At 41.1% G+C, this 20,954-nt stretch overlaps 6 protein-coding genes across 6 annotated transcripts; all 6 read right to left on the bottom strand.

The window, feature by feature from the left end:
- Positions 1–187: 187 nt before the first annotated feature.
- On the bottom strand, positions 188–2,346 carry LOC139443415 (uncharacterized). Its single transcript, XM_071224405.1, has 4 exons — positions 2,218–2,346; positions 1,588–1,716; positions 1,026–1,161; positions 188–288 (listed from the first exon to the last, which is right to left on the bottom strand). Exons 1-4 carry the CDS (start codon positions 2,258–2,260, stop codon positions 279–281), a joined length of 318 nt encoding a protein of 105 aa, XP_071080506.1. The 5' UTR covers positions 2,261–2,346; the 3' UTR covers positions 188–278.
- Positions 2,347–3,739: 1,393 nt separating this feature from the next.
- Positions 3,740–5,896, bottom strand: LOC139443371 (uncharacterized). Its single transcript, XM_071224357.1, has 4 exons — positions 5,768–5,896; positions 5,140–5,268; positions 4,578–4,713; positions 3,740–3,840 (listed from the first exon to the last, which is right to left on the bottom strand). The coding sequence occupies exons 1-4, from the start codon at positions 5,808–5,810 to the stop codon at positions 3,831–3,833; spliced, it is 318 nt and encodes a 105-aa protein (XP_071080458.1). The 5' UTR covers positions 5,811–5,896; the 3' UTR covers positions 3,740–3,830.
- Positions 5,897–7,280: 1,384 nt separating this feature from the next.
- LOC139443334 (uncharacterized) lies at positions 7,281–9,392 on the bottom strand. Its single transcript, XM_071224313.1, has 4 exons — positions 9,313–9,392; positions 8,685–8,813; positions 8,123–8,258; positions 7,281–7,381 (listed from the first exon to the last, which is right to left on the bottom strand). The coding sequence occupies exons 1-4, from the start codon at positions 9,353–9,355 to the stop codon at positions 7,372–7,374; spliced, it is 318 nt and encodes a 105-aa protein (XP_071080414.1). The 5' UTR covers positions 9,356–9,392; the 3' UTR covers positions 7,281–7,371.
- A 1,434-nt stretch (positions 9,393–10,826) lies between these two features.
- LOC139443342 (uncharacterized) lies at positions 10,827–12,972 on the bottom strand. The gene is made up of 4 exons (XM_071224321.1): positions 12,855–12,972; positions 12,227–12,355; positions 11,665–11,800; positions 10,827–10,927 (listed from the first exon to the last, which is right to left on the bottom strand). The coding sequence occupies exons 1-4, from the start codon at positions 12,895–12,897 to the stop codon at positions 10,918–10,920; spliced, it is 318 nt and encodes a 105-aa protein (XP_071080422.1). The 5' UTR covers positions 12,898–12,972; the 3' UTR covers positions 10,827–10,917.
- A 1,402-nt stretch (positions 12,973–14,374) lies between these two features.
- Positions 14,375–16,455, bottom strand: LOC139443347 (uncharacterized). The gene is made up of 4 exons (XM_071224331.1): positions 16,395–16,455; positions 15,767–15,895; positions 15,205–15,340; positions 14,375–14,475 (listed from the first exon to the last, which is right to left on the bottom strand). The coding sequence occupies exons 1-4, from the start codon at positions 16,435–16,437 to the stop codon at positions 14,466–14,468; spliced, it is 318 nt and encodes a 105-aa protein (XP_071080432.1). The 5' UTR covers positions 16,438–16,455; the 3' UTR covers positions 14,375–14,465.
- Positions 16,456–17,918: 1,463 nt separating this feature from the next.
- LOC139443308 (uncharacterized) lies at positions 17,919–20,058 on the bottom strand. The gene is made up of 4 exons (XM_071224287.1): positions 19,939–20,058; positions 19,311–19,439; positions 18,749–18,884; positions 17,919–18,019 (listed from the first exon to the last, which is right to left on the bottom strand). Exons 1-4 carry the CDS (start codon positions 19,979–19,981, stop codon positions 18,010–18,012), a joined length of 318 nt encoding a protein of 105 aa, XP_071080388.1. The 5' UTR covers positions 19,982–20,058; the 3' UTR covers positions 17,919–18,009.
- Between the last annotated feature and the right edge of the window lie 896 nt (positions 20,059–20,954).

The following is a 20,954-nucleotide window of genomic DNA, read 5'->3' as shown; positions in this document are numbered from 1 at the left end:
TTGAGAGTCGCGACTGTATGAAAATCGACATCACGTAAATCTAGCCAATCCAGATCCGAACATTGTATCTTGATCTGACGAGGATAGGTTAGAAACACGGAATAACCACAGGATGTTCTCCATAGGTATAAGCAGGTAACGCATCAATTCAATAAGAGTAAACATATTCAGCATCAAAACAAACCAGTAAATGGTAGTAGTAGGTTTATTTCACATGTGTACATGTATGTATCCAACAAGGTAGGAATAATTTCCATGGGTTTTCCTCCTTTCAGGATTTATTTACCTCTGAAATTAAAAAGGTAGATGAAAAGTGGCATTTTCAAAATTGAATATTTCGTAAGAAATTGAATTGGAGTAAGAACTATAATATGGATGTGGATGGCAATCGTTTTGCGGAACGAACCCCTGGGGTCATCATTAATTTTCAGTGATCCATTCATATAATTTTCACTGCAATTTTGCCTTTTACGCCCAATGAAATCTGTTTAGGTAGATGATCGATACTGATTGCTAAAAGTCGACGTTTTACATTTACATTATTTACCATATATCCAAACACATAGCATAGGACTGCTATAAACCGCCGTCGTATAGCTGGACTATTGCTGAGTGCGGCGTTAAACAACAAACAAACAAACAAACAAACAAACAGGACTGATATAGTGTTACTATATGTCGAATGATTTAAGTATTACCACTGCAATGAGATGAGACAAATATCCATGCCATACAAAGACGACTGTGTATGTTTTACCAACAAATGCACGACTAAAATCATATTCCTAATATTGTGTTTCACCAACATTCTGAACCAACACTATCAAAGCGTTGACGTCCCAAATCACATTCAGGCTAAATTTAGACATTTGCCCCTGACATAAAACCAAACAATCAGAAAAAGCAAACAAATTCATCAACTTTCTTTCGACAGTAATTAAAAAGCCAATGAAACGTCAAACTGATTCAAGTGTAGCAACCAAAACTATGCCTGACAACCTCCGGCGGTAATTATGGTTACTTACACGCCAGGTCCGCCAGGTCCACCAGGGCCGACAGGTGCCATACGTCCACATAGGCAGCGGCCGTCGAAGCAGTGGTGTTCTTCATGGGTGTCTCTACAGATGCAGGTGTCGCAGTCAGGGCGGTCTCTGCAAGTTTCTGCAATATAAACCTCCTTCTTAACAACACAGGACAAAAACATTTGTCAGAGGTTTGAACTAGATTCCATCATTCATTTGATGCAGGCTTGTATTTAAAGGGCATGTCTTATTTGCAGTTTTGTGCAAGGGTTTTGCTGACGCTACGTTAGTAGTGGGTTTGAATCTCAGATTCGCCATGATTGTGTTTTTTGTATTGCCAATGGTTTCAACAAAATGGTAATCATCTTAGTTCTGTATCATATTTGTCGTTCCTTCTACATTTGTCTGAAATATTATATCAGCGGCGTGAAACCCAATTTGTTTATTGACTTATAGTCACCACCTTTTCTTGTAGGAGAACCTTTCCAGATGCCTAAATAAAACCTTCACATATGAAATATGTTGCCTGCAGTTATTATGGTCACTATTTTGTAAACTGACTTACCTGTGATGCAGCTATTGGCTGCAACCAGACAGGTACATATGTCATGAGAGCAGGCAAGCCTTCCGGTACTATCACATACCGTGTGGATACAGTCGTTGTCATCCCTGCAAGGCTCGCTGTCGATCACAGCTGAACGAAAGAAACAATATCTCATTAGAAGTTGGGGCACGTGATCCTGTTTGGAGGTCACAGGTCAAGGCTTTAAGCACAGTTTGTGGAAGAAAGCAATTGGATGGCTGAGCGTGTTTGGCAGCTTTTTTTTTCCTAAGAGTTTCTTGGACCTGCCCAACACTGTAGCCCAAGTAGTACATGTGGTGTTTTCCAAAGGCTAGTGCCTTTGTTCGAAACATGCCTCTGTTCACTCAGATTGGGTTCCCCTTTCGGTGAGGTGGTTATGTGACAATTAGTCTTCTAGTGCCTCATAGGCAGATCAGGTTATATATTGCCCAGGGAGCTGAAATAAAACGCATTGATATCCAGCATGGAAAAAGGCGCAATGCAAATTAATAATATTATCTATGAATAATATGAACTATTATCATTATAAAAATAACATGAACAGAACAAATCTCATCGGCTAACGTAGACACTAACTTAACTAATAAAAAGCCCTAAGTATCTTCAACTCACCAATAATAGTGCTGACAATGACGAGAACCAGTGTTACTTTCATGTCTGGAGTTAAGCGAAAAGCTTTCAAAGTAAAGTCTTCATTTGGTTGATCCTCTTATATACTTTCTGTTTCAAATGATACCAACACCAACCCTGTCAGCCAGTCACGATGTTGTGATTCTGCGCACAGCAGGTGCACGCAGGACTAATGTTCCCGTGCGCGGTTATGTCATGAAATGTAGATAACAGGTTCATTTGTGGGGATCTGATGACCCACGATAGCTATCTAGTCATGTTCATGGTCCTACAAATATATAGACAACACGATTTTATATATAAGAAATGGCAAGGATGGCAATCGTGTATATATATAAAAAGAAAGTCACGCAATAATTACACGATTTTTTCTACATGTTTCAATTGTATCTGACCGCCTCCGTGGTCTATTCGTAGAGCGTCGGCCCGGAGAGCGGAAGGTCCGGGGTTCGATCCCCGGCCGCGTCTATTGTCAGCACCATACCCGTGCTCGTGGGTTTCACAGAAGTGGTAAACGTCTGAGACCTGCATCACTTCGGGCTTTCCTCCCACATTAAGCTGACACGCCGTGATATAACTGGAATAATGTTAAAAGCGGCGTTAAACCCAACTCACTCACTCACTCACTCACTCACTCACTCACTCACTCACTCTAAGGAGGCCATGTTGGATTTTTTGGGTGGCCCCATATCTTTAACTATTTCGAATGTCATCACCTACGACTGTACTAAGTTTCATGTTTTCACCACAAAGTACATAATTTTTCACGAAACGGCTGCACTTTCATCACTCGTAAACACAACCTTATGATTTAGTTGGAAACTTTAAATAGAGATTTCCATTGATTAAGGAATTGTCCTCTGTCGCTTTTATTTACAATATTTTCGAAACGCCAAGGTTCATGAAATCGATCTTTTGTATCCCAGCAATGTTGTCACTAAGGTTTTCAGTCCCGCGAAGATTCCGGGGTCTTCAGCAAACCATGCTTGCCGTAAAAAGGTGACTATGCTTGTCGTAAAAGGCGACTAACGGGATCGGGTGGTCAGGCTTGCTGACTTGATGCAGGTCATCGATCCCAAATGCGTGGATCGATGCTTATGATGTTAATCACTGGATTGTCTGGTCCAGACTCGATTATTTACAGACCGCCGTCATACACCTGATATAATGCTGAGTGCGGCGTTAAACAACAAACCAACCTACCAATCGAAGGTTTACTTACACCATTTGGGCATGTGTCGAGTATGAAGCAGACAGATCATCGGTTGATCAATCAACTAAGCCACCGGGCCTGTCCACCCAATACATGTCGTCCCTTTGAGAGTCGCGACTGTATGAAAATCGACATCACGTAAATCTAGCCAATCCAGATCCGAACATTGTATCTTGATCTGACGAGGATAGGTTAGAAACACGGAATAACCACAGGATGTTCTCCATAGGTATAAGCAGGTAACGCATCAATTCAATAAGAGTAAACATATTCAGCATCAAAACAAACCAGTAAATGGTAGTAGTAGGTTTATTTCACATGTGTACATGTATGTATCCAACAAGGTAGGAATAATTTCCATGGGTTTTCCTCCTTTCAGGATTTATTTACCTCTGAAATTAAAAAGGTAGATGAAAAGTGGCATTTTCAAAATTGAATATTTCGTAAGAAATTGAATTGGAGTAAGAACTATAATATGGATGTGGATGGCAATCGTTTTGCGGAACGAACCCCTGGGGTCATCATTAATTTTCAGTGATCCATTCATATAATTTTCACTGCAATTTTGCCTTTTACGCCCAATGAAATCTGTTTAGGTAGATGATCGATACTGATTGCTAAACGTCGACGTTTTACATTTACATTATTTACCATATATCCAAACACATAGCATAGGACTGCTATAAACCGCCGTCGTATAGCTGGACTATTGCTGAGTGCGGCGTTAAACAACAAACAAACAAACAAACAAACAAACAGGACTGATATAGTGTTACTATATGTCGAATGATTTAAGTATTACCACTGCAATGAGATGAGACAAATATCCATGCCATACAAAGACGACTGTGTATGTTTTACCAACAAATGCACGACTAAAATCATATTCCTAATATTGTGTTTCACCAACATTCTGAACCAACACTATCAAAGCGTTGACGTCCCAAATCACATTCAGGCTAAATTTAGACATTTGCCCCTGACATAAAACCAAACAATCAGAAAAAGCAAACAAATTCATCAACTTTCTTTCGACAGTAATTAAAAAGCCAATGAAACGTCAAACTGATTCAAGTGTAGCAACCAAAACTATGCCTGACAACCTCCGGCGGTAATTATGGTTACTTACACGCCAGGTCCGCCAGGTCCACCAGGGCCGACAGGTGCCATACGTCCACATAGGCAGCGGCCGTCGAAGCAGTGGTGTTCTTCATGGGTGTCTCTACAGATGCAGGTGTCGCAGTCAGGGCGGTCTCTGCAAGTTTCTGAAATATAAACCTCCTTCTTAACAACACAGGACAAAAACATTTGTCAGAGGTTTGAACTAGATTCCATCATTCATTTGATGCAGGCTTGTATTTAAAGGGCATGTCTTATTTGCAGTTTTGTGCAAGGGTTTTGCTGACGCTACGTTAGTAGTGGGTTTGAATCACAGATTCGCCATGATTGTGTTTTTTGTATTGCCAATGGTTTCAACAAAATGGTAATCATCTTAGTTCTGTATCATATTTGTCGTTCCTTCTACATTTGTCTGAAATATTATATCAGCGGCGTGAAACCCAATTTGTTTATTGACTTATAGTCACCACCTTTTCTTGTAGGAGAACCTTTCCAGATGCCTAAATAAAACCTTCACATATGAAATATGTTGCCTGCAGTTATTATGGTCACTATTTTGTAAACTGACTTACCTGTGATGCAGCTATTGGCTGCAACCAGACAGGTACATATGTCATGAGAGCAGGCAAGCCTTCCGGTACTATCACATACCGTGTGGATACAGTCGTTGTCATCCCTGCAAGGCTCGCTGTCGATCACAGCTGAACGAAAGAAACAATATCTCATTAGAAGTTGGGGCACGTGATCCTGTTTGGAGGTCACAGGTCAAGGCGTTAAGCACAGTTTGTGGAAGAAAGCAATTGGATGGCTGAGCGTGTTTGGCAGCTTTGTTTCCTAAGAGTTTCTTGGACCTGCCCAACACTGTAGCCCAAGTAGTACATGTGGTGTTTTCCAAAGGCTAGTGCCTTTGTTCGAAACATGCCTCTGTTCACTCAGATTGGGTTCCCCTTTCGGTGAGGTGGTTATGTGACAATTAGTCTTCTAGTGCCTCATAGGCAGATCAGGTTATATATTGCCCAGGGAGCTGAAATAAAACGCATTGATATCCAGCATGGAAAAAGGCGCAATGCAAATTAATAATATTATCTATGAATAATATGAACTATTATCATTATAAAAATAACATGAACAGAACAAATCTCATCGGCTAACGTAGACACTAACTTAACTAATAAAAAGCCCTAAGTATCTTCAACTCACCAATAATAGTGCTGACAATGACGAGAACCAGTGTTACTTTCATGTCTGGAGTTAAGCGAAAAGCTTTCAAAGTAAAGTCTTCATTTGGTTGATCCTCTTATATACTTTCTGTTTCAAATGATACCAACACCAACCCTGTCAGCCAGTCACGATGTTGTGATTCTGCGCACAGCAGGTGCACGCAGGACTAATGTTCCCGTGCGCGGTTATGTCATGAAATGTAGATAACAGGTTCATTTGTGGGGATCTGATGACCCACGATAGCTATCTAGTCATGTTCATGGTCCTACAAATATATAGACAACACGATTTTATATATAAGAAATGGGAAGGATGGCAATCGTGTATATATATAAAAAGAAAGTCACGCAATAATTACACGATTTTTTCTACATGTTTCAATTGTATCTGACCGCCTCCGTGGTCTATTCGTAGAGCGTCGGCCCGGAGAGCGGAAGGCCCGGGGTTTGATCCCCGGCCGCGTCTATTGTCAGCACCATACCCGTGCTCGTGGGTTTCACAGAAGTGGTAAACGTCTGAGACCTGCATCACTTCGGGCTTTCCTCCCACATTAAGCTGACACGCCGTGATATAACTGGAATAATGTTAAAAGCGGCGTTAAACCCAACTCACTCACTCACTCACTCACTCACTCACTCACTCTAAGGAGGCCATGTTGGATTTTTTGGGTGGCCCCATATCTTTAACTATTTCGAATGTCATCACCTACGACTGTACTAAGTTTCATGTTTTCACCACAAAGTACATAATTTTTCACGAAACGGCTGCACTTTCATCACTCGTAAACACAACCTTATGATTTAGTTGGAAACTTTAAATAGAGATTTCCATTGATTAAGGAATTGTCCTCTGTCGCTTTTATTTACAATATTTTCGAAACGCCAAGGTTCATGAAATCGATCTTTTGTATCCCAGCAATGTTGTCACTAAGGTTTTCAGTCCCGCGAAGATTCCGGGGTCTTCAGCAAACCATGCTTGCCGTAAAAAGGTGACTATGCTTGTCGTAAAAGGCGACTAACGGGATCGGGTGGTCAGGCTTGCTGACTTGATGCAGGTCATCGATCCCAAATGCGTGGATCGATGCTTATGATGTTAATCACTGGATTGTCTGGTCCAGACTCGATTATTTACAGACCGCCGTCATACACCTGATATAATGCTGAGTGCGGCGTTAAACAACAAACCGACCTACCAATCGAAGGTTTACTTACACCATTTGGCATGTGTCGAGTATGAAGCAGACAGATCATCGGTTGATCAATCAACTAAGCCACCGGGCCTGTCCACCCAATACATGTCGTCCCTTTGAGAGTCGCGACTGTATGAAAATCGACATCACGTAAATCTAGCCAATCCAGATCCGAACATTGTATCTTGATCTGACGAGGATAGGTTAGAAACACGGAATAACCACAGGATGTTCTCCATAGGTATAAGCAGGTAACGCATCAATTCAATAAGAGTAAACATATTCAGCATCAAAACAAACCAGTAAATGGTAGTAGTAGGTTTATTTCACATGTGTACATGTATGTATCCAACAAGGTAGGAATAATTTCCATGGGTTTTCCTCCTTTCAGGATTTATTTACCTCTGAAATTAAAAAGGTAGATGAAAAGTGGCATTTTCAAAATTGAATATTTCGTAAGAAATTGAATTGGAGTAAGAACTATAATATGGATGTGGATGGCAATCGTTTTGCGGAACGAACCCCTGGGGTCATCATTAATTTTCAGTGATCCATTCATATAATTTTCACTGCAATTTTGCCTTTTACGCCCAATGAAATCTGTTTAGGTAGATGATCGATACTGATTGCTAAAAGTCGACGTTTTACATTTACATTATTTACCATATATCCAAACACATAGCATAGGACTGCTATAAACCGCCGTCGTATAGCTGGACTATTGCTGAGTGCGGCGTTAAACAACAAACAAACAAACAAACAAACAAACAAACAGGACTGATATAGTGTTACTATATGTCGAATGATTTAAGTATTACCACTGCAATGAGATGAGACAAATATCCATGCCATACAAAGACGACTGTGTATGTTTTACCAACAAATGCACGACTAAAATCATATTCCTAATATTGTGTTTCACCAACATTCTGAACCAACACTATCAAAGCGTTGACGTCCCAAATCACATTCAGGCTAAATTTAGACATTTGCCCCTGACATAAAACCAAACAATCAGAAAAAGCAAACAAATTCATCAACTTTCTTTCGACAGTAATTAAAAAGCCAATGAAACGTCAAACTGATTCAAGTGTAGCAACCAAAACTATGCCTGACAACCTCCGGCGGTAATTATGGTTACTTACACGCCAGGTCCGCCAGGTCCACCAGGGCCGACAGGTGCCATACGTCCACATAGGCAGCGGCCGTCGAAGCAGTGGTGTTCTTCATGGGTGTCTCTACAGATGCAGGTGTCGCAGTCAGGGCGGTCTCTGCAAGTTTCTGAAATATAAACCTCCTTCTTAACAACACAGGACAAAAACATTTGTCAGAGGTTTGAACTAGATTCCATCATTCATTTGATGCAGGCTTGTATTTAAAGGGCATGTCTTATTTGCAGTTTTGTGCAAGGGTTTTGCTGACGCTACGTTAGTAGTGGGTTTGAATCACAGATTCGCCATGATTGTGTTTTTTGTATTGCCAATGGTTTCAACAAAATGGTAATCATCTTAGTTCTGTATCATATTTGTCGTTCCTTCTACATTTGTCTGAAATATTATATCAGCGGCGTGAAACCCAATTTGTTTATTGACTTATAGTCACCACCTTTTCTTGTAGGAGAACCTTTCCAGATGCCTAAATAAAACCTTCACATATGAAATATGTTGCCTGCAGTTATTATGGTCACTATTTTGTAAACTGACTTACCTGTGATGCAGCTATTGGCTGCAACCAGACAGGTACATATGTCATGAGAGCAGGCAAGCCTTCCGGTACTATCACATACCGTGTGGATACAGTCGTTGTCATCCCTGCAAGGCTCGCTGTCGATCACAGCTGAACGAAAGAAACAATATCTCATTAGAAGTTGGGGCACGTGATCCTGTTTGGAGGTCACAGGTCAAGGCTTTAAGCACAGTTTGTGGAAGAAAGCAATTGGATGGCTGAGCGTGTTTGGCAGCTTTGTTTCCTAAGAGTTTCTTGGACCTGCCCAACACTGTAGCCCAAGTAGTACATGTGGTGTTTTCCAAAGGCTAGTGCCTTTGTTCGAAACATGCCTCTGTTCACTCAGATTGGGTTCCCCTTTCGGTGAGGTGGTTATGTGACAATTAGTCTTCTAGTGCCTCATAGGCAGATCAGGTTATATATTGCCCAGGGAGCTGAAATAAAACGCATTGATATCCAGCATGGAAAAAGGCGCAATGCAAATTAATAATATTATCTATGAATAATATGAACTATTATCATTATAAAAATAACATGAACAGAACAAATCTCATCGGCTAACGTAGACACTAACTTAACTAATAAAAAGCCCTAAGTATCTTCAACTCACCAATAATAGTGCTGACAATGACGAGAACCAGTGTTACTTTCATGTCTGGAGTTAAGCGAAAAGCTTTCAAAGTAAAGTCTTCATTTGGTTGGTCCTCTTATATACTTTCTGTTTCAAATGATACCAACACCAACCCTGTCAGCCAGTCACGATGTTGTGATTCTGCGCACAGCAGGTGCACGCAGGACTAATGTTCCCGTGCGCGGTTATGTCATGAAATGTAGATAACAGGTTCATTTGTGGGGATCTGATGACCCACGATAGCTATCTAGTCATGTTCATGGTCCTACAAATATATAGACAACACGATTTTATATATAAGAAATGGCAAGGATGGCAATCGTGTATATATATAAAAAGAAAGTCACGCAATAATTACACGATTTTTTCTACATGTTTCAATTGTATCTGACCGCCTCCGTGGTCTATTCGTAGAGCGTCGGCCCGGAGAGCGGAAGGTCCGGGGTTCGATCCCCGGCTGCGTCTATTGTCAGCACCATACCCGCGCTCGTGGGTTTCACAGAAGTGGTAAACGTCTGAGACCTGCATCACTTCGGGCTTTCCTCCCACATTAAGCTGACACGCCGTGATATAACTGGAATAATGTTAAAAGCGGCGTTAAACCCAACTCACTCACTCACTCACTCACTCACTCACTCACTCTAAGGAGGCCATGTTGGATTTTTTGGGTGGCCCCATATCTTTAACTATTTCGAATGTCATCACCTACGACTGTACTAAGTTTCATGTTTTCACCACAAAGTACATAATTTTTCACGAAACGGCTGCACTTTCATCACTCGTAAACACAACCTTATGATTTAGTTGGAAACTTTAAATAGAGATTTCCATTGATTAAGGAATTGTCCTCTGTCGCTTTTATTTACAATATTTTCGAAACGCCAAGGTTCATGAAATCGATCTTTTGTATCCCAGCAATGTTGTCACTAAGGTTTTCAGTCCCGCGAAGATTCCGGGGTCTTCAGCAAACCATGCTTGCCGTAAAAAGGTGACTATGCTTGTCGTAAAAGGCGACTAACGGGATCGGGTGGTCAGGCTTGCTGACTTGATGCAGGTCATCGATCCCAAATGCGTGGATCGATGCTTATGATGTTAATCACTGGATTGTCTGGTCCAGACTCGATTATTTACAGACCGCCGTCATACACCTGATATAATGCTGAGTGCGGCGTTAAACAACAAACCAACCTACCAATCGAAGGTTTACTTACACCATTTGGGCATGTGTCGAGTATGAAGCAGACAGATCATCGGTTGATCAATCAACTAAGCCACCGGGCCTGTCCACCCAATACATGTCGTCCCTTTGAGAGTCGCGACTGTATGAAAATCGACATCACGTAAATCTAGCCAATCCAGATCCGAACATTGTATCTTGATCTGACGAGGATAGGTTAGAAACACGGAATAACCACAGGATGTTCTCCATAGGTATAAGCAGGTAACGCATCAATTCAATAAGAGTAAACATATTCAGCATCAAAACAAACCAGTAAATGGTAGTAGTAGGTTTATTTCACATGTGTACATGTATGTATCCAACAAGGTAGGAATAATTTCCATGGGTTTTCCTCCTTTCAGGATTTATTTACCTCTGAAATTAAAAAGGTAGATGAAAAGTGGCATTTTCAAAATTGAATATTTCGTAAGAAATTGAATTGGAGTAAGAACTATAATATGGATGTGGATGGCAATCGTTTTGCGGAACGAACCCCTGGGGTCATCATTAATTTTCAGTGATCCATTCATATAATTTTCACTGCAATTTTGCCTTTTACGCCCAATGAAATCTGTTTAGGTAGATGATCGATACTGATTGCTAAAAGTCGACGTTTTACATTTACATTATTTACCATATATCCAAACACATAGCATAGGACTGCTATAAACCGCCGTCGTATAGCTGGACTATTGCTGAGTGCGGCGTTAAACAACAAACAAACAAACAAACAAACAAACAGGACTGATATAGTGTTACTATATGTCGAATGATTTAAGTATTACCACTGCAATGAGATGAGACAAATATCCATGCCATACAAAGACGACTGTGTATGTTTTACCAACAAATGCACGACTAAAATCATATTCCTAATATTGTGTTTCACCAACATTCTGAACCAACACTATCAAAGCGTTGACGTCCCAAATCACATTCAGGCTAAATTTAGACATTTGCCCCTGACATAAAACCAAACAATCAGAAAAAGCAAACAAATTCATCAACTTTCTTTCGACAGTAATTAAAAAGCCAATGAAACGTCAAACTGATTCAAGTGTAGCAACCAAAACTATGCCTGACAACCTCCGGCGGTAATTATGGTTACTTACACGCCAGGTCCGCCAGGTCCACCAGGGCCGACAGGTGCCATACGTCCACATAGGCAGCGGCCGTCGAAGCAGTGGTGTTCTTCATGGGTGTCTCTACAGATGCAGGTGTCGCAGTCAGGGCGGTCTCTGCAAGTTTCTGAAATATAAACCTCCTTCTTAACAACACAGGACAAAAACATTTGTCAGAGGTTTGAACTAGATTCCATCATTCATTTGATGCAGGCTTGTATTTAAAGGGCATGTCTTATTTGCAGTTTTGTGCAAGGGTTTTGCTGACGCTACGTTAGTATTGGGTTTGAATCACAGATTCGCCATGATTGGGTTTTTTGTATTGCCAATGGTTTCAACAAAATGGTAATCATCTTAGTTCTGTATCATATTTGTCGTTCCTTCTACATTTGTCTGAAATATTATATCAGCGGCGTGAAACCCAATTTGTTTATTGACTTATAGTCACCACCTTTTCTTGTAGGAGAACCTTTCCAGATGCCTAAATAAAACCTTCACATATGAAATATGTTGCCTGCAGTTATTATGGTCACTATTTTGTAAACTGACTTACCTGTGATGCAGCTATTGGCTGCAACCAGACAGGTACATATGTCATGAGAGCAGGCAAGCCTTCCGGTACTATCACATACCGTGTGGATACAGTCGTTGTCATCCCTGCAAGGCTCGCTGTCGATCACAGCTGAACGAAAGAAACAATATCTCATTAGAAGTTGGGGCACGTGATCCTGTTTGGAGGTCACAGGTCAAGGCTTTAAGCACAGTTTGTGGAAGAAAGCAATTGGATGGCTGAGCGTGTTTGGCAGCTTTGTTTCCTAAGAGTTTCTTGGACCTGCCCAACACTGTAGCCCAAGTAGTACATGTGGTGTTTTCCAAAGGCTAGTGCCTTTGTTCGAAACATGCCTCTGTTCACTCAGATTGGGTTCCCCTTTCGGTGAGGTGGTTATGTGACAATTAGTCTTCTAGTGCCTCATAGGCAGATCAGGTTATATATTGCCCAGGGAGCTGAAATAAAACGCATTGATATCCAGCATGGAAAAAGGCGCAATGCAAATTAATAATATTATCTATGAATAATATGAACTATTATCATTATAAAAATAACATGAACAGAACAAATCTCATCGGCTAACGTAGACACTAACTTAACTAATAAAAAGCCCTAAGTATCTTCAACTCACCAATAATAGTGCTGACTATGACGAGAACCAGTGTTACTTTCATGTCTGGAGTTAAGCGAAAAGCTTTCAAAGTAAAGTCTTCATTTGGTTGATCCTCTTATATACTTTCTGTTTCAAATGATACCAACACCAACCCTGTCAGCCAGTCACGATGTTGTGATTCTGCGCACAGCAGGTGCAGGCGGGACGTACATGTATGTTCCCGTGCGCGGTTATGTCATGAAATGTAGATAACAGGTTCATTTGTGGGGATCTGATGACCCACGATAGCTATCTAGTCATGTTCATGGTCCTACAAATATATAGACAACACGATTTTATATATAAGAAATGGCAAGGATGGCAATCGTGTATATATATAAAAAGAAAGTCACGCAATAATTACACGATTTTTTCTACATGTTTCAATTGTATCTGACCGCCTCCGTGGTCTATTCGTAGAGCGTCGGCCCGGAGAGCGGAAGGTCCGGGGTTCGATCCCCGGCCGCGTCTATTGTCAGCACCATACCCGTGCTCGTGGGTTTCACAGAAGTGGTAAACGTCTGAGACCTGCATCACTTCGGGCTTTCCTCCCACATTAAGCTGACACGCCGTGATATAACTGGAATAATGTTAAAAGCGGCGTTAAACCCAACTCACTCACTCACTCACTCACTCACTCACTCACTCTAAGGAGGCCATGTTGGATTTTTTGGGTGGCCCCATATCTTTAACTATTTCGAATGTCATCACCTACGACTGTACTAAGTTTCATGTTTTCACCACAAAGTACATAATTTTTCACGAAACGGCTGCACTTTCATCACTCGTAAACACAACCTTATGATTTAGTTGGAAACTTTAAATAGAGATTTCCATTGATTAAGGAATTGTCCTCTGTCGCTTTTATTTACAATATTTTCGAAACGCCAAGGTTCATGAAATCGATCTTTTGTATCCCAGCAATGTTGTCACTAAGGTTTTCAGTCCCGCGAAGATTCCGGGGTCTTCAGCAAACCATGCTTGCCGTAAAAAGGTGACTATGCTTGTCGTAAAAGGCGACTAACGGGATCGGGTGGTCAGGCTTGCTGACTTGATGCAGGTCATCGATCCCAAATGCGTGGATCGATGCTTATGATGTTAATCACTGGATTGTCTGGTCCAGACTCGATTATTTACAGACCGCCGTCATACACCTGATATAATGCTGAGTGCGGCGTTAAACAACAAACCAACCTACCAATCGAAGGTTTACTTACACCATTTGGGCATGTGTCGAGTATGAAGCAGACAGATCATCGGTTGATCAATCAACTAAGCCACCGGGCCTGTCCACCCAATACATGTCGTCCCTTTGAGAGTCGCGACTGTATGAAAATCGACATCACGTAAATCTAGCCAATCCAGATCCGAACATTGTATCTTGATCTGACGAGGATAGGTTAGAAACACGGAATAACCACAGGATGTTCTCCATAGGTATAAGCAGGTAACGCATCAATTCAATAAGAGTAAACATATTCAGCATCAAAACAAACCAGTAAATGGTAGTAGTAGGTTTATTTCACATGTGTACATGTATGTATCCAACAAGGTAGGAATAATTTCCATGGGTTTTCCTCCTTTCAGGATTTATTTACCTCTGAAATTAAAAAGGTAGATGAAAAGTGGCATTTTCAAAATTGAATATTTCGTAAGAAATTGAATTGGAGTAAGAACTATAATATGGATGTGGATGGCAATCGTTTTGCGGAACGAACCCCTGGGTTCATCATTAATTTTCAGTGATCCATTCATATAATTTTCACTGCAATTTTGCCTTTTACGCCCAATGAAATCTGTTTAGGTAGATGATCGATACTGATTGCTAAACGTCGACGTTTTACATTTACATTATTTACCATATATCCAAACACATAGCATAGGACTGCTATAAACCGCCGTCGTATAGCTGGACTATTGCTGAGTGCGGCGTTAAACAACAAACAAACAAACAAACAGGACTGATATAGTGTTACTATATGTCGAATGATTTAAGTATTACCACTGCAATGAGATGAGACAAATATCCATGCCATACAAAGACGACTGTGTATGTTTAACCAACAAATGCACGACTAAAATCATATTCCTAATATTGTGTTTCACCAACATTCTGAACCAACACTATCAAAGCGTTGACGTCCCAAATCACATTCAGGCTAAATTTAGACATTTGCCCCTGACATAAAACCAAACAATCAGAAAAAGCAAACAAATTCATCAACTTTCTTTCGACAGTAATTAAAAAGCCAATGAAACGTCAAACTGATTCAAGTGTAGCAACCAAAACTATGCCTGACAACCTCCGGCGGTAATTATGGTTACTTACACGCCAGGTCCGCCAGGTCCACCAGGGCCGACAGGTGCCATACGTCCACATAGGCAGCGGCCGTCGAAGCAGTGGTGTTCTTCATGGGTGTCTCTACAGATGCAGGTGTCGCAGTCAGGGCGGTCTCTGCAAGTTTCTGAAATATAAACCTCCTTCTTAACAACACAGGACAAAAACATTTGTCAGAGGTTTGAACTAGATTCCATCATTCATTTGATGCAGGCTTGTATTTAAAGGGCATGTCTTATTTGCAGTTTTGTGCAAGGGTTTTGCTGACGCTACGTTAGTAGTGGGTTTGAATCACAGATTCGCCATGATTGGGTTTTTTGTATTGCCAATGGTTTCAACAAAATGGTAATCATCTTAGTTCTGTATCATATTTGTCGTTCCTTCTACATTTGTCTGAAATATTATATCAGCGGCGTGAAACCCAATTTGTTTATTGACTTATAGTCACCACCTTTTCTTGTAGGAGAACCTTTCCAGATGCCTAAATAAAACCTTCACATATGAAATATGTTGCCTGCAGTTATTATGGTCACTATTTTGTAAACTGACTTACCTGTGATGCAGCTATTGGCTGCAACCAGACAGGTACATATGTCATGAGAGCAGGCAAGCCTTCCGGTACTATCACATACCGTGTGGATACAGTCGTTGTCATCCCTGCAAGGCTCGCTGTCGATCACAGCTGAACGAAAGAAACAATATCTCATTAGAAGTTGGGGCACGTGATCCTGTTTGGAGGTCACAGGTCAAGGCTTTAAGCACAGTTTGTGGAAGAAAGCAATTGGATGGCTGAGCGTGTTTGGCAGCTTTGTTTCCTAAGAGTTTCTTGGACCTGCCCAACACTGTAGCCCAAGTAGTACATGTGGTGTTTTCCAAAGGCTAGTGCCTTTGTTCGAAACATGCCTCTGTTCACTCAGATTGGGTTCCCCTTTCGGTGAGGTGGTTATGTGACAATTAGTCTTCTAGTGCCTCATAGGCAGATCAGGTTATATATTGCCCAGGGAGCTGAAATAAAACGCATTGATATCCAGCATGGAAAAAGGCGCAATGCAAATTAATAATATTATCTATGAATAATATGAACTATTATCATTATAAAAATAACATGAACAGAACAAATCTCATCGGCTAACGTAGACACTAACTTAACTAATAAAAAGCCATAAGTATCTTCAACTCACCAATAATAGTGCTGACAATGACGAGAACCGGTGTTACTTTCATGTCTGGAGTTAAGCGAAAAGCTTTCAAAGTAAAGTCTTCATTTGGTTGATCCTCTTATATACTTTCTGTTTCAAATGATACCAACACCAACCCTGTCAGCCAGTCACGATGTTGTGATTCTGCGCACAGCAGGTGCAGGCGGGACGTACATGTATGTTCCCGTGCGCGGTTATGTCATGAAATGTAGATAACAGGTTCATTTGTGGGGATCTGATGACCCACGATAGCTATCTAGTCATGTTCATGGTCCTACAAATATATAGACAACACGATTTTATATATAAGAAATGGCAAGGATGGCAATCGTGTATATATATAAAAAGAAAGTCACGCAATAATTACACGATTTTTTCTACATGTTTCAATTGTATCTGACCGCCTCCGTGGTCTATTCGTAGAGCGTCGGCCCGGAGAGCGGAAGGTCCGGGGTTCGATCCCCGGCCGCGTCTATTGTCAGCACCATACCCGTGCTCGTGGGTTTCACAGAAGTGGTAAACGTCTGAGACCTGCATCACTTCGGGCTTTCCTCCCACATTAAGCTGACACGCCGTGATATAACTGGAATAATGTTAAAAGCGGCGTTAAACCCAACTCACTCACTCACTCACTCACTCACTCACTCACTCACTCTAAGGAGGCCATGTTGGATTTTTTGGGTGGCCCCATATCTTTAACTATTTCGAATGTCATCACCTACGACTGTACTAAGTTTCATGTTTTCACCACAAAGTACATAATTTTTCACGAAACGGCTGCACTTTCATCACTCGTAAACACAACCTTATGATTTAGTTGGAAACTTTAAATAGAGATTTCCATTGATTAAGGAATTGTCCTCTGTCGCTTTTATTTACAATATTTTCGAAACGCCAAGGTTCATGAAATCGATCTTTTGTATCCCAGCAATGTTGTCACTAAGGTTTTCAGTCCCGCGAAGATTCCGGGGTCTTCAGCAAACCATGCTTGCCGTAAAAAGGTGACTATGCTTGTCGTAAAAGGCGACTAACGGGATCGGGTGGTCAGGCTTGCTGACTTGATGCAGGTCATCGATCCCAAATGCGTGGATCGATGCTTATGATGTTAATCACTGGATTGTCTGGTCCAGACTCGATTATTTACAGACCGCCGTCATACACCTGATATAATGCTGAGTGCGGCGTTAAACAACAAACCAACCTACCAATCGAAGGTTTACTTACACCATTTGGGCATGTGTCGAGTATGAAGCAGACAGATCATCGGTTGATCAATCAACTAAGCCACCGGGCCTGTCCACCCAATACATGTCGTCCCTTTGAGAGTCGCGACTGTATGAAAATCGACATCACGTAAATCTAGCCAATCCAGATCCGAACATTGTATCTTGATCTGACGAGGATAGGTTAGAAACACGGAATAACCACAGGATGTTCTCCATAGGTATAAGCAGGTAACGCATCAATTCAATAAGAGTAAACATATTCAGCATCAAAACAAACCAGTAAATGGTAGTAGTAGGTTTATTTCACATGTGTACATGTATGTATCCAACAAGGTAGGAATAATTTCCATGGGTTTTCCTCCTTTCAGGATTTATTTACCTCTGAAATTAAAAAGGTAGATGAAAAGTGGCATTTTCAAAATTGAATATTTCGTAAGAAATTGAATTGGAGTAAGAACTATAATATGGATGTGGATGGCAATCGTTTTGCGGAACGAACCCCTGGGGTCATCATTAATTTTCAGTGATCCATTCATATAATTTTCACTGCAATTTTGCCTTTTACGCCCAATGAAATCTGTTTAGGTAGATGATCGATACTGATTGCTAAACGTCGACGTTTTACATTTACATTATTTACCATATATCCAAACACATAGCATAGGACTGCTATAAACCGCCGTCGTATAGCTAGACTATTGCTGAGTGCGGCGTTAAACAACAAACAAACAAACAAACAGGACTGATATAGTGTTACTATATGTCGAATGATTTAAGTATTACCACTGCAATGAGATGAGACAAATACCCATGCCATACAAAGACGACTGTGTATGTTTTACCAACAAATGCACGACTAAAATCATATTCCTAATATTGTGTTTCACCAACATTCTGAACCAACACTATCAAAGCGTTGACGTCCCAAATCACATTCAGGCTAAATTTAGACATTTGCCCCTGACATAAAACCAAACAATCAGAAAAAGCAAACAAATTCATCAACTTTCTTTCGACAGTAATTAAAAAGCCAATGAAACGTCAAACTGATTCAAGTGTAGCAACCAAAACTATGCCTGACAACCTCCGGCGGTAATTATGGTTACTTACACGCCAGGTCCGCCAGGTCCACCAGGGCCGACAGGTGCCATACGTCCACATAGGCAGCGGCCGTCGAAGCAGTGGTGTTCTTCATGGGTGTCTCTACAGATGCAGGTGTCGCAGTCAGGGCGGTCTCTGCAAGTTTCTGAAATATAAACCTCCTTCTTAACAACACAGGACAAAAACATTTGTCAGAGGTTTGAACTAGATTCCATCATTCATTTGATGCAGGCTTGTATTTAAAGGGCATGTCTTATTTGCAGTTTTGTGCAAGGGTTTTGCTGACGCTACGTTAGTAGTGGGTTTGAATCACAGATTCGCCATGATTGTGTTTTTTGTATTGCCAATGGTTTCAACAAAATGGTAATCATCTTAGTTCTGTATCATATTTGTCGTTCCTTCTACATTTGTCTGAAATATTATATCAGCGGCGTGAAACCCAATTTGTTTATTGACTTATAGTCACCACCTTTTCTTGTAGGAGAACCTTTCCAGATGCCTAAATAAAACCTTCACATATGAAATATGTTGCCTGCAGTTATTATGGTCACTATTTTGTAAACTGACTTACCTGTGATGCAGCTATTGGCTGCAACCAGACAGGTACATATGTCATGAGAGCAGGCAAGCCTTCCGGTACTATCACATACCGTGTGGATACAGTCGTTGTCATCCCTGCAAGGCTCGCTGTCGATCACAGCTGAACGAAAGAAACAATATCTCATTAGAAGTTGGGGCACGTGATCCTGTTTGGAGGTCACAGGTCAAGGCTTTAAGCACAGTTTGTGGAAGAAAGCAATTGGATGGCTGAGCGTGTTTGGCAGCTTTGTTTCCTAAGAGTTTCTTGGACCTGCCCAACACTGTAGCCCAAGTAGTACATGTGGTGTTTTCCAAAGGCTAGTGCCTTTGTTCGAAACATGCCTCTGTTCACTCAGATTGGGTTCCCCTTTCGGTGAGGTGGTTATGTGACAATTAGTCTTCTAGTGCCTCATAGGCAGATCAGGTTATATATTGCCCAGGGAGCTGAAATAAAACGCATTGATATCCAGCATGGAAAAAGGCGCAATGCAAATTAATAATATTATCTATGAATAATATGAACTATTATCATTATAAAAATAACATGAACAGAACAAATCTCATCGGCTAACGTAGACACTAACTTAACAAATAAAAAGCCATAAGTATCTTCAACTCACCAATAATAGTGCTGACAATGACGAGAACCAGTGTTACTTTCATGTCTGGAGTTAAGCGAAAAGCTTTCAAAGTAAAGTCTTCATTTGGTTGATCCTCTTATATACTTTCTGTTTCAAATGATACCAACACCAACCCTGTCAGCCAGTCACGATGTTGTGATTCTGCGCACAGCAGGTGCAGGCGGGACGTACATGTATGTTCCCGTGCGCGGTTATGTCATGAAATGTAGATAACAGGTTCATTTGTGGGGATCTGATGACCCACGATAGCTATCTAGTCATGTTCATGGTCCTACAAATATATAGACAACACGATTTTATATATAAGAAATGGCAAGGATGGCAATCGTGTATATATATAAAAAGAAAGTCACGCAATAATTACACGATTTTTTCTACATGTTTCAATTGTATCTGACCGCCTCCGTGGTCTATTCGTAGAGCGTCGGCCCGGAGAGCGGAAGGTCCGGGGTTCGATCCCCGGCCGCGTCTATTGTCAGCACCATACCCGTGCTCGTGGGTTTCACAGAAGTGGTAAACGTCTGAGACCTGCATCACTTCGGGCTTTCCTCCCACATTAAGCTGACACGCCGTGATATAACTGGAATAATGTTAAAAGCGGCGTTAAACCCAACTCACTCACTCACTCACTCACTCACTCACTCACTCACTCTAAGGAGGCCATGTTGGATTTTTTGGGTGGCCCCATATCTTTAACTATTTCGAATGTCATCACCTACGACTGTACTAAGTTTCATGTTTTCACCACAAAGTACATAATTTTTCACGAAACGGCTGCACTTTCATCACTCGTAAACACAACCTTATGATTTAGTTGGAAACTTTAAATAGAGATTTCCATTGATTAAGGAATTGTCCTCTGTCGCTTTTATTTACAATATTTTCGAAACGCCAAGGTTCATGAAATCGATCTTTTGTATCCCAGCAATGTTGTCACTAAGGTTTTCAGTCCCGCGAAGATTCCGGGGTCTTCAGCAAACCATGCTTGCCGTAAA

Source organism: Haliotis cracherodii, unplaced genomic scaffold (genome assembly GCF_022045235.1).
Source record: "Haliotis cracherodii isolate W230 unplaced genomic scaffold, xgHalCrac1.p SCAF_5, whole genome shotgun sequence".
In the NCBI taxonomy this organism is placed as follows: domain Eukaryota; kingdom Metazoa; phylum Mollusca; class Gastropoda; order Lepetellida; family Haliotidae; genus Haliotis; species Haliotis cracherodii.
This window is presented reverse-complemented; position numbering and strand designations above follow the sequence as displayed.